The sequence below is a fragment of the Cynara cardunculus genome (genome assembly GCF_001531365.2).
Source record: "Cynara cardunculus var. scolymus isolate 2C chromosome LG 13, CcrdV1, whole genome shotgun sequence".
NCBI lineage: Eukaryota > Viridiplantae > Streptophyta > Magnoliopsida > Asterales > Asteraceae > Cynara > Cynara cardunculus.
The window spans coordinates 4,816,942-4,830,368 of NC_037540.1; the positions used below are offsets into that span (position 1 = coordinate 4,816,942).

The following is a 13,427-nucleotide window of genomic DNA, read 5'->3' on the forward strand; positions in this document are numbered from 1 at the left end:
GTTTTAGTAACAAAGAAATTTAATTTAAGTTTAATAATTTAATTTTTTATAAAGACAATAACTAAGTATTTTGTTAGTTATCAATGATTATCCTAATTATATTTTATATTTTTTATATTTAAAATGAGATGTTTATTCAATATTTGATTATGTTTATCTGCAGTTAGTTAGACGAATTCAAGTATGGAGCTTTAATAAGTTGTGTTTAACACAATTTACTTGTAATCTTAAATTTTAAATACTATGCATTAATAAACAGTACTTCGTGCATAAAAAATCGTTTTTAAGAGTTTATGTCAAATGTTTTATAATATAGTATATATATATATATATATATATATATAGAGAGAGAGAGAGAGAGAGAGAGAGTGGAGCGTTCAAATAAAAAATATGCCCCATTTGTGTAAACCAATCTCATCCATCCATTTTCTTGATCAATGACCAAGATTAGTTTACTTTATTTTAGGAAATTAAATATATATATATATATATATTAAAATTTTATTTTATTTCAACAGTAAGAGCAAAAATGGTAAACAAAATTTAACATTTGGCAACATCCTTCTCAATATTAATGACACTATTTCCATTTTTTAAAGCAATATATTATTTTTAACTTTAAAATAAAACATATAAAAAAAATGAATATAACACATCGTATTCAATTATATAGAGTGAATCGTTTTAAATTTTGAATTACAATATATGAACGAAATTGGTATCAAAATTTAATCAACAGACTAATCCAAGTAATACTGATCATATTTCGTAATTTTTCATTATAATGGTAGATGGATTTGTTACACTTAGATAACGAAATTTTTTCATCGATTACTGACTTCATAAAAGTTTATAATACAACATGAAATTGTTTCACTTATGCAACCATTTCACTTATCAGGCTCAATACTGCCATGAACCAGTTTCACTTTCATGAAAACTATTTCATGTACAATAATTTTCTTATTTCACCACCGATTTGATGAAATCATTCCTTTAGTCTTTACAATCTTCAAGATTATGTAGCAGATTAAAATCATTTCCCCGTTTTATCATGCACTTCGTTCGAGACGAGCGAAATACAAAAGGGCTCAACTACACCATCAATGCAACGGATTCACCATGAAAATGTTTCGGTTCACATAATTTATTTGCAACAAGACCCGGTTTCACGTTCATGAAACTGTTTCATTTTCCTTTTCATAATTTATTTTCAAAATGTACCGGTTCCATTTTCCTTTTCATCAACAAAATGGATCAACTACACCATCAATGCAACGGTTTCACCATAAAAATGTTTTGGTTCACATAATTTATTTGCAACATGAACCGGTTTCACGTTCATGAAACATGTTTCATTTTTCTTTTCATATTTTTTTTTCAAAATGCACCGGTTTCATTTTGTTTCTCATAAAAAAAGGATTAACTACACCATCAATGCAACAGGTTCACCATAAAAATATTTCGGTTCACCTAATTTCTTTGCAACATGAATCGGTTTCACGTTCATGAAACTGGTTTCATTTTGTGGATTTTTTTGTTCATCTACGTTTTAATGATTTCATTCTATAATTCAATTATTTCATCAAGACACGTTTCCTTATTATAACTCATGACAATATATGAAATCCAAAATTTTAATATTTTAATATAATTAAGGGATATTTAAATGTTATCATTTATACAATTTTCTTTATTACATTTCATTAATTAAAATTTATTAATAACTTTCATATTTAATAGAAAATATTGTAGATGACCGAAATACCCTTATTGATTAAATTTAATTTGAAAAAAAAAAGAATTTTCCTATTGGTCAAAATTGGTTTACACAGTTTCTTATAAATGCACGGTTTTCATTTGAACGTGCCCCTATATATATATATATATATATATATATATATATATATATATATGCTTGTAATAAATTTTTCTAGATTTATATTAAAAAGTTTATATATATAAGGAGGTTTGGATAAAGAGGTTTGGATAAAATCCATAGAAAATGAAAAATTAAGGAACACCCTAATAACTATTTATCTGGACGGCATGCACATGTGCATACAAGTAATTAAAGTAACTTTTTTAGTTTTTAAGCATGTATGCATGTTATGCATATGTGTATACAAGAAAATTGCTTACAAGTTATTTGTATGCACATGTATATACCGTTTAGATAAACGGTTATGAAGGTGTTACTCAGTTTTTTATTTTTGTGTAGTTTTTCCCCAAACCTGACTCTCTCTCTCTCTCTCTCTCTCTCTATATATATATATATATATATAGGTTTAATCATTTGAGAACTCTATATATTGTAATAAATATGAGAACTTTTAGTTTAAGGTATCCTTTCACATGATTTTTTTTCATCTAAGGCTAAAATTTTAATATATTAATAAATATATATTTGTTTTAGAATGTGTTTATTTCATGTATGCAATTCACAATATAAAATTCTTTTATATATAATTTTTATTTTATAAACAAACTAAAAGAGGTTCACATTATCAAACAAACATATTATGAAATAAATAAATATGTTAATTAATATTCTAAATTCTAGTATTAGATGAAAAAATAATAATATAAAATAACACATTCTCCATTAATTTTAAAATTATTATAAAACAGATTTGATAAAAGTCTTAAAAACAACCTTAAATGCATAAGGTATTGCTTTATGCATAAAATCTTAAACGTCTTAATTACAAGTCATTTATGCATATGGTACGACTCAACAATGTTTCACCTTTTATAACTCATACTTTTAAGTTTTATCTTTCTCATATTTAGTTTTTGTTCCCAACAAACATTGAAAATTTAAACCATCTACCCCTTTCAATTTGACCTTTTATGTTCCCAAGATTTTCATCTTACTTGTTAGACCCCATAATTCTTATTGTAAAAGTAATGAAAAATGCACAAATATGGATCAAAAACTCTCTTACCATTTCAAATGTAAACCTCAGATTTTCATAATTCACGATTGATTTTTCCCAATCACCTCAATTGCCCTAACTACATTCTTCCTCGCCTCCGCGTTCCTCACCGTCTCTCCTCCAGTCTCACCGACACCCTTACAACTTCCACACGTTTTTTGTACTTGTATAAAGGTCTTCCTTTGGCTTTCCATTTTACTACTAGAGTTTGAGCTAGCTGCTTATTTTAAAGGTTGGCATTTCGGAGCTCCAGATCTACATTTACAGTATTTGTATACATTAACAAACTCATTTGCTTTTAAGGGTTTCTTATATTCAATATATTCGAGATGGGTTGTGATTCGGGTTGAGTATCTTGCTCCACCGCTACAGTCATTCGGGTTGTGATTAAGGGTTTATGAATAATTGTAGAACCTACTAACACCAACATTTTGGATGAATGTATATTTGAATCTAAATTAGATACAAATGTAGCAGACTGTTACATCTTTCAAGGAATTTGATATCTCAAAATTGAATAATCTTAATGAGCTTTTTACATCCCATTACGTTGTGCGAGTAGACAACTAGTTTTAAAATTATCACAATTTCATGGCTCTCAAAAATTTATCACAAAATTATCACAATTTCATGGCTCTTAAAATTATCACAATTTCATCCCATTAGATTGTGCGAACAAATTTAGGATATTTCGTTGGCATGCAAAACTAGAACCTACAAAACACACGGTTGCACGTACTCCAAGTATACAAACGTTAGGTATATGTTAATCTATGTCGAGTGATATACGTCCATAATACGAGTTCGATGTCAAACCACACAAACGAAATAAACAATTGCAACTTAATATACACATCATATCAAACACCCCTAAGTCTATTAAGGGGCCGTTTACCAAATGCTTACTCGGGTAAGCGCTTATCAAGTCACATTCTCTTACCGGATGAATATGACAAGGATCAAGAATCTTACTTGGTAAGAGCGAAGGCACGAACCGAGAGTCTTACCTGGTAAGTGATGACGACGACTCTTACCACGGTCAGCGCTTGTCGGGTAAATTATTACATACGATGTCGTTTTGGTAGACTAAAATCTTGCCCGATAAATAAGATATAGAGTTGAATTTTACCGTTAAGCGCTTACCGGGTAAGTGTTTTGGTAAACAGCCCCTAACTCTTTGTTATTCGTACCACATTGGAATAAGTTAATAAACATTTTAAGTAAGCAATTCCAAACACCCCTAAGTCTATTAATTGCAATTAACAGTTTCAGTCCCTTTAGAATTGAGCTTCTTTTGGGTAAATCAAATCAACCACCTAAACAGACCAAATAATGGTGATGGACTCCATGGTTGTTGGTTATAAACAAAAGACAAAACGATTGAGAGTGAGAGAGATAGAGAGGTATATATATATATATATAATGGAGTGGTTTTCATTTGATCGCTCCTCTATATATGTATGTATATAATGGAGAGAGAGGAAGAGGTTTGGATAAAACCCATAGAAAATGAAAAACTGAAGAACACCTGATAATTATTTATCTGAACAACATACACATGTGCATACAAGTAATTGAAGTAATTTTATTTGTTTATATGCATGTTATGCACATGTGTGTACAGGACAAATTGCTTACAAATTTAGGATAGTTTCGTTGGCATACAAAACCAGAACCTATAAAGCACACGGTCTCACGTAAGTATACAAACATTAGGTATATGTTATTTATGTCGAGATGATATATGTCCACGATACGAGTTTGTAAACCACACAAATGAAATAAACAATTGCAACTTAAATATACACATCACATCCACGCCAAAAATAACGTCAAACCAGGCCAAAAAATAAGAAACAAATCATTGTCTATAGTAGCCACTCTGGTTAGGAGGGTATGGAGGCCTCGAATAAGATCCAGGTTGCTGACCCTGTGCATTATAATAGGACCCCTGCCAACCCGGGTAAGCCGGCTGCCCTGGCGGTCCTTGTTGTTGGCCTGGCTGAGGGGGGTATGGGGACCCACCACTTGGTGGCGCCGTGTTATAAGGAGGCGGCGGGTGCTGACCATATCCTGGTGGTGGTTGCTGGTAATATGGTGTTTGAGGACGAGGGGTGTTGGCCATATTGGCGGCCTCAGGTCTTTGTGACTGATGAGACCGTCCGACAGAGTAATTGTAGTTTCTACCATCTTGAACACTGAGACCCGACATTTGTCTTTGTACATCTTCAATCATTTCTCGGCACTGTATGCTTCGGGTCATCACAAAGTCATTCGACTGCTGCTTTACGTTTGTGATTGCTTCCTGTTAAATGACGAGAATAAACGATAAAAAGTTGATTAAATGACTTCTTAACCGTGTGATAAGAGCCAACAAGAGGGCAGGTCACCTGAAGAGTAACATAAAACTTCAATCCTTCATTGATGTTCTCTTTGATTTCTCGATACCTGGCTATAGCAGCCTCAATCTGCTTATAGCACTTTTCACAAGAAGCTGGGGGACCAAAAGTACAATGTTATAACAAGAACATATGCAACAATGTCTCAAAGTACATAATGAATTGAAATAAATTGTTCTAGGATAACAAGGTTTTAGAGATCATATAACGTTATAAGACCTTCGCAAAAAGGAGGTGGTTTCTTTTGTTAGGGGCTGGGAGACTCGGATGTGTTCGTGGTAGGAAACTTTATAGTACATCCATACATATTAAATGATGCCCAGTTCAACCTGTTACCCAATCCAACCCAAGTACCCAACTCGTCTGTTATGCCACATCTCATTAAAAAAAACCACAGTTCATCACGGAAACAACATGCTAAATAATCCAAATAGAGTATCAAAGGAAAGAAATAATGCACAGTAAAGTGAAGGCTGATACATAAAAATTTATAATTAGCACCTACCCCTGTAGTCCTCAATGTTGAAGGTGCCTGCAAACTCGCTATTTTGAGCCTAAATGGAAGAGAAGAAATTAGAAATTAGGATGCATGAATTGCCTGGACTGGTCTTATATCATAACAGTGTTGAAAGGTAATCATTTGGAAGAAAGCTCTATGCATATAGGATATAAAAGAAACAATTCAAAAATATAAGCACCAGCTACTAGTGTTCAATAATAAGGTTTTTTCGCAAGGTATCGTCAAATATTCAATATGATTCCGCAAGATCTAGTTTCGTTCAAGTAAGGGATTCTAGCCAATTGAAAGGATCTTCTGATCAATCTAGAGAAACTCCCTTTAGGTGCTAGAGACCTAATCACCTGACACCTAGTCCATATTGTAAATGTGCAACCACAATATTTTTTAAAAAGGGAACAGAAACGGTTCAAGCAAAACAGTTGTTAACATTCCATATCCTATCTTTCAGTTTCCATATGGATACTCCTCCATTCTCTATTAGTTCTACTCTTTTGACTTTGAATGCCAAAATAGTATTTAATAAATAATTATCATTGTTTATTCTTCTGCATTTTTAACAAGAATTTTTTTTGGTATTTATAATACATTAATACTGATTGTACTTTTGATGTAATTATTGGTTTCTCCTCAAATATTATATGTATTCAATCAATTTCAAAATTGAAGGTGGTTTGTTAGACATTCAAAGCCAAAGTATGACAGGTTACAGAGAACGGAGGGAGCATTAAGATGGCACAGAACTGACAGAAGAGTTCTGCCCTCAGCAACAAGGTAACTGTTAAAACTTAAGAGAGCACACTATCATGCATATAACAAGAATATATATGACTCGGGGGATGCTTAATGTCAAACTGGTACAATAGGACAGCATGCACTGAACTGTTAACACACACACACACACACACAATTTCCTTCTGAAGGAACCCATAATAGATTGAAAACTAAAGATCTATGGGCTAAATGACTAACAAATCTTGATTCTTCCTCAAGGGACTGCCACTTAAGGCGTTGGTGTTCATCTTGGCCATCTGATTCTGCTCACGTTTAGACTAGTTAAATTTGCTTAATAAAAGAGGGGACTTCGTCAAGGGCCCTGCATTGTGAATATGATTTAATGATTTTATAGTTGAAGATATGTAATTTGGCCGCCATTTACCAATTTACAAAAGTCTCCAATCACGTGCTCCAATTCTCACTGAAGGTTAGCTCCTTCTGAAAGGCGACTTAGTGCCCAAGGCTCCCAAGCTTTTATGGCAGATATCTTTATACAGTCTTTCCCTTATGTTTTGCAAAAGATGCTATTTCCAGGACTTCCAATCGAAAAATGCAGCCTTACCAATTGCTCCAAGGCCTCCCATGTAGTTAACTAGTTCTCACACACACATTCAAGACGTTGCTAGGGACTGCCACAGTGAAATCCATTGGAACTACTTGCTACATGCTCTTTAATTATACAGGCTCAACAATCAAGGACATCTTACCCCACAAGATAATGCTAAAGGATATGTTTCTGCTTGATCTATCACATCAAAAGAAAAACATGGTGCTAGTTCAGGTAACCATAACAATTCACAAAATTAATAAATTGTAAACCAAGGTAAAAGGACAATAAGACCAAATTGTATTCCACATAATCTCTTCATCACTCCCTGTGAGAGCACAAATCCACTCTTTGACAAAAGTTTGATAGCCTAAAAGTTGTTTTAGATGTAAATATGTAATGCAAGAAGTCCCCAGCAGTAACCATGATGTACTTAACCCAGAGTAGTTGAGAAAGGCTTTATTGAGCTAATTCCCATCAATTTAGAACATATGAAATTATTCACCTTCCAATATAGGTTATATCGATGAGAACAAGTTCATCATTCAAACAACTTTTGTGGCACAATCCACCACTTCAAAAATGAACTTAATCAGTAACTATCAACTCCGAAAGCAAATTACAACAACGCCTTCTATATGCAAGGTTTTGCTTAATGATAGTTTAATACCTAAAGCTTCTTTAGAAGTTGCTTAGATTAAACATCCCAATATAGGCACTTGTTTCATCATGCTTCAAATAATATACAAGGCTACATCCTCAATGAAATACACGCCATTCAAGTTGAATTTCATTTCCCTTTCATATTGCCATCAGATGCCTTCATTTTTCTTCTGAATTAATTTGTTTTTATTTGATATGGAATTTCACCCCCTTTAAGAGGTAGCCCCAGATACCAAACTACCCCCCCCCCCCCTCTCAAATCATAACACACACATACACTCAGATAAGAAAATACAATACCAACGAAGTGGACAAAGCAAAACAGATGGGGCAAAATGAGGACTCCTCTGAACAGCAGCAGAAACCCCTGCAGCTGTTCAGGCAAGAGGTAGTGATAGACATTGAAACAGAAATGAAAAGGAGACCTGAATATGTAGCAATAATTGCTCTTGTGCCTGCAGATTTTGGGATATATCTTCACATATTTGATCATATTTTGCTATCTCCTTTCTGAAGAGATCCTCGTGTGAACCAATGGATGTCATCAACTTCGGAAGTATATCATCCTAAAGCCAATGGATACAAATGCAAATTAGAGCATCAATAATCTATAAACTGCAAAGTTCTTAGAAAACATATAAAGCAAAATCGAAGCCATTTGTATCTTTTTCAAGCCAAAGAGATAAGTGTAACTGTCAAACTGTTCCAGACCAGTGGGATGATATAATTTATGTTTATGGCATGAATGGGATACGAGTATACAGGAAAGAAAATGCAGCGTACAAAAGGAATGGAAGATGGTTCATGTACCCCTCCTTTGCAGTCTAAAAATGGCAGGGCCTTAAATCTTCTTTTTTGGCTAATTAGTAATTGTAATCTCTACTATACTAGGTAGGCTCTTCTGCAGGAATATTAATGATGTAGCCTGTGTTAGCTAGGTGTAAAGCAGTTCTGGCCTTTAGGCTAGCCTCTTGTATAAGCAGTCAAGCTGAAATAATTTTTTTGATCTGGGTATCCTAGTTCATGTTTCTAAAATAAACCTCTAAGATAAAAAAAAAAACTGCCAAAAACAAGGAAGCAGACACATTAATGCAAACTGATAAACAGGCTTGACAACACGATATATTAAAAGAAAGAAAAAATTTGGAACAGTGTACAATAATCCAAGAAGGAGAGCACATAATAGAATATCATTACCCAAGGACTATGGTCAACAGATGAATGTAAGTGCATGTACAAGATAGATACTGAAACGAAAAATATATAGTTCCTAAAGAAAAGAACATCTTAGTCAAATGCATTAATTACCCAGCATAAATATCTCTCAACTAGAAAGAAAGCATACCTTTCTCTTCATGTCTTTAAGCATGTCCTCCAGACCTGCCCTTTGTGCACCCAGTGTCTCTAATTGCCTCTGCAAAAGCAGGACATTAAAGAAATTATTGCAGGTCTTACACTTACTAGGTCCCATTACTCAGAGAAAGAGACTAAGTGTAAATTGAGATGCCTGTTGAGACTTCATTCATTTGTATTTACTTGAGGTAAGTTTTTCATCAAGGCCTAAATATATTTATTGCTAGAAATATAGCCCAAAAACTGTTTAATTTGTGATTTGTGATGGTTCTCCCATTAATCCCATGTGTATAGACAAAAGTTCCGGAGAAAAATTGTTGCATGTTCAATGCCAACATATCATACAATATACAGTTTCTTGCTTAAAGAAAGATGTTTCTCTTTAATTCCCACTTCCCAGTGAAACATTTGAATAACTCCAAGATAAAAAATTGGATGTACGAAACACTTTAACAGATCTTGATAAATGTCTTCAAATCAATGTCATGCAAATACCGACTTTATACCATTATATAAATGATATTTTTCACATGAAGCTTGTTTATATAGGGTGATGTTTTCCATTTGGTGGCATTTTGCATCATGATCAACTAATGGACTACATAGTAATTTATGGATGCTATTGTTAAGCGGTTAAACCTCCTTTGAATAACTCATCTGGTTATTATATTTACTTATATGATGATTTATAAGAATGTGACTTTCATCATAAACTATACCACGACTTTTGGTAAGATGATACAAGAAATGCACATTGAAATCTGTTCAATTTCAAGAATCCATCACATTATAGCCATTAAAGATAATATTACCAAGCTCTGCTTCAGAGCCCCCACTACAGCATCTTCATTGGCATCCAAAGACATGATTGGCCTTGCCAAGGTTGGAAGGGCCGACTCGATCTGGAACATAAGAACATGCACAGACAAATTAGCATACCAAAGTCAAGTCCATGGACTCCATATAATCCTTTAGCAATTATAATTAGCACTATGTACTGAATAAATATTAACTGCAAAATTATTCTTCCAAATTTGTATTGACATGAATGTACGAAATCTTTGATACTGATCGTAGTTCTTCATACAAATTGCTAAGAAACTCGAATTAGAACAGTCCACAATACAGCTGATTCATGATTGTCTAATTGAAAGGATAAATAGTCAGCAAGTTAGGTAAGGAGTTTGAGAAAACAAACCGGACGGCTATCTAGGATAGACATGAGTGCCATGTGGTCCCTCACAGAGCGTTCAATTTTACCATCGCTGTCTGCCGCTTGCTTCAAATTTGCTGCAAACCTATTTAATCTATCCTGCAAGTTCTTTGTGAGGGTACTAGACTGAGGCCTGGTCCATCGTGTCCCAAATTGGCTTCTAAACTGTGCATCTTCTGCTGCTTCTTTCTGGAGGAGCTCCTCAGTCTGATCCAGCAATTCGTGGTTTACCCTCCTTAAATCTCGAAGTTGCTGGAGTTCACCTTCCAAGCCAGCTGGACCCCCACTAATTTGAACTGCCTCCACATCTTCCCATAGAGCTGTTGGCAAGACAGAATGTCCTTCCAAAGCAAGAATTGAATCAGGTAAGTCCATTTCCTTAAGGCTCACTCGAGCAAGCTCGCTCCCTTGCTGCAATTTCTCAGCTTGAGTTCTNGCAAGCTCGCTCCCTTGCTGCAATTTCTCAGCTTGAGTTCTGATGACCTCATCAACCATTTCCGTGTACCTAGAAAGAGCCTTGGCACTATTGTCAGGAACAAGACTTGCAAACATCTTCTCCTTACTTGCATCCAACACATCATTCATGTTCATTGACTTGACCAATGAAAATGCAGGAAGAGGTGGCAATGAACTGGCTGGAGGAACCCTCATAAGATACACCCTATCATTCTCCTTCATAGCCCTCTCTAGGTTGCAATTAAGATTGGATTCTAGCTTGTTAATTGCATCAAGTATCTGCTGTGCAGCTCCCCTTGGAGATGATTTCTTGGCATCAGATAAAGCACTAATGCCGCTGTTCAATCGTGCAATTTCTTCCCCGATCTCGTCTTTCTCATGAAGCTCTAAGCTATACCTATAACAAGCTTCTGCATAGAACAAAGCTGCCTTTAGCTGAATATGAGACATCCATGTCTTGTCGAAGTGCTGACTGAGAGGTGCAACATTTAGTGCAGCTACGGCTTCCTCGTAGTAGAGGCCCGCCTACATTTATGTAAATTGTTCTATAAGACTGTCACGAATGCAGGTACTCTTCTCTTTGGCAATAACTACATTCCAAAAGAAAATTCCAAGTTGCTTTTCACTATACAATTTGCATGCATCATAAAATAACCAACAACATAGGAACTGCACAAGGAAAGTATATTAGAAAGTTCTAAAAAAATAAGATGTATGGTTCTGTCGGTGAGAGAGGAGTACCATGATTTCTTCCTGTCCTCTCCAAGCACTGTTTGTTCTTACAAGTTATAACTAAGCAATATGCTTTCTCCAAAACACTAATGCATCATACTTGGAACTGCTATAATTTGTGTTTGTAGACAACCACTCATGTCTGAATGTCTATACATCTCAATCTCCCCTTTGCACATTAAAAATGAGCACTGTACGTTTAATTAATCCAGTACTCTGACTCAAATTGAAAACTGTCATAAAATTATCACGGAAATTATGAGGGGGAGGAGTTCTGAATAACCACGAATGAGGCAAGCCAAAGATTAAGGAGTTTGAGGTCTTTTGGAGAAATAATCAAGGATACTGATCAAGTATCAATTTACATTTTGTTAGGTCGCTAGGCAAACCACATAGAATTGGATATAGTTGTAGACTCTCAGCTGCATATTGTAAGTCAAAAAACTTCCTAATCAGTTTTATGCATAAGGAAACCCTTTCTCCAAGAGGAGTTGATGAGAATCCCCCTCATTCAAAATAGACAAAGGTACATTTAAAACTCCATAAGTTGTTTAGGCAATTTGGTGCACGTTAAAGCGATCTACATTGTTTGCGCATCAAAAACTGCTTACACTTCATTCAGATGCAATAACTAGATGAAGATCAGCACGCATATTTGGAATTTATACAAACAATTAACCGCAAGAAAATCAACACTGACCTGTCTCGAAATTTTAGCACAAACCCCAGGGGTGCTCCCTTTAGCAATGGTGTTCTCAAATACACACTCCTGCGCTTGAGCCAGCATCAGCCTCTCCAACATCCCGGCACACTCCACCGAAACATCCACTGTCGTCGAACTCCCAATAGAAGCCTTCGTAGCCGCATTATCCCTCAGAAACGCGAAGGCACCCGCCGCAGCGATAAACGAGTGTGAAGCCTGCCGTCTCCCTTCCACCGTTGACCTGTCAAAAGTCAACCCAATCTGACTATGCACCGCTCCCAAGTTAAACAAAATCGCCGCCTTCTCCAAGTGAATGTTCTGTTGCGACGCCTTGTTCTTGTTCTTGAACGCGTCGTGCCACGTGAACGTCACGGAGTTGACATGGTCCTTATCGGGGGAGATCGGGAACCTCGATTCTACGGCGGTTAGGGCTTTGAAGTAGTTCTGGAGGAGGTCGCGACGGGAAGGGAGGGAATCGGCGCCAGAGGAGCGTTCGATGGTGTTCCGCATCTCCTTTAGGTTTTCGAGGTCGTCTTCTAGGTTCTGAGCCTCGCGTTCAGAGTAATTGAAAACTACGTAGTTGCGAAGAGGGCGGTAGAGATCGACCGATACAGTTTTCTTCTCGTGGATTGCGAGCATGATGTTCGTCGCCGACGACGATGACGACGGAGCAGCCATAGCTCAATGAATCAGCAGAAGATGATGATTAGCAAGTCAATGGTGCTTGATTTCATACAAATTACAGCACTCCAAGTCTCCAACTACCTCTCTGTGATTTAATCGTATTTTGTGTGATCACTAATCCGATGACGATGATTGATTCCGGAGTCCAATGGATGAGGAGGACCAGTAAACTGTGGAATGTGGATTTGCTGTCTGATGTTTTTTTTAAATCGTTAAATCGTGAATATTATTTGGTACAAAATAAATATATTTTTTAATGGTTCTAAAAATCTTTAAATGATTTTGTATCATTGTAACACCCCCATTCCGAAGGAAGGGAGGTTACTTCAAAACGTAACGGAACGCTATATAAAACCTCCAAAATATAGCCTCCAATACAAAATAAAATCTTCCATAACGAAATTGAATATAACCTCAAATAAGATATAAAGGTCTCCAAACAAA

At 35.4% G+C, this 13,427-nt stretch overlaps 1 protein-coding gene across 1 annotated transcript; it reads right to left on the bottom strand.

Annotated features, from left to right (window-relative positions):
- Positions 1 to 4,655: 4,655 nt before the first annotated feature.
- Positions 4,656 to 13,108, bottom strand: LOC112524154 (vacuolar-sorting protein BRO1-like). Its single transcript, XM_025133834.1, has 9 exons — positions 12,297 to 13,108; positions 10,892 to 11,389; positions 10,394 to 10,849; positions 10,008 to 10,097; positions 9,188 to 9,256; positions 8,268 to 8,408; positions 5,844 to 5,892; positions 5,330 to 5,433; positions 4,656 to 5,244 (listed from the first exon to the last, which is right to left on the bottom strand). The coding sequence occupies exons 1-9, from the start codon at positions 12,975 to 12,977 to the stop codon at positions 4,801 to 4,803; spliced, it is 2,532 nt and encodes an 843-aa protein (XP_024989602.1). The 5' UTR covers positions 12,978 to 13,108; the 3' UTR covers positions 4,656 to 4,800.
- Between the last annotated feature and the right edge of the window lie 319 nt (positions 13,109 to 13,427).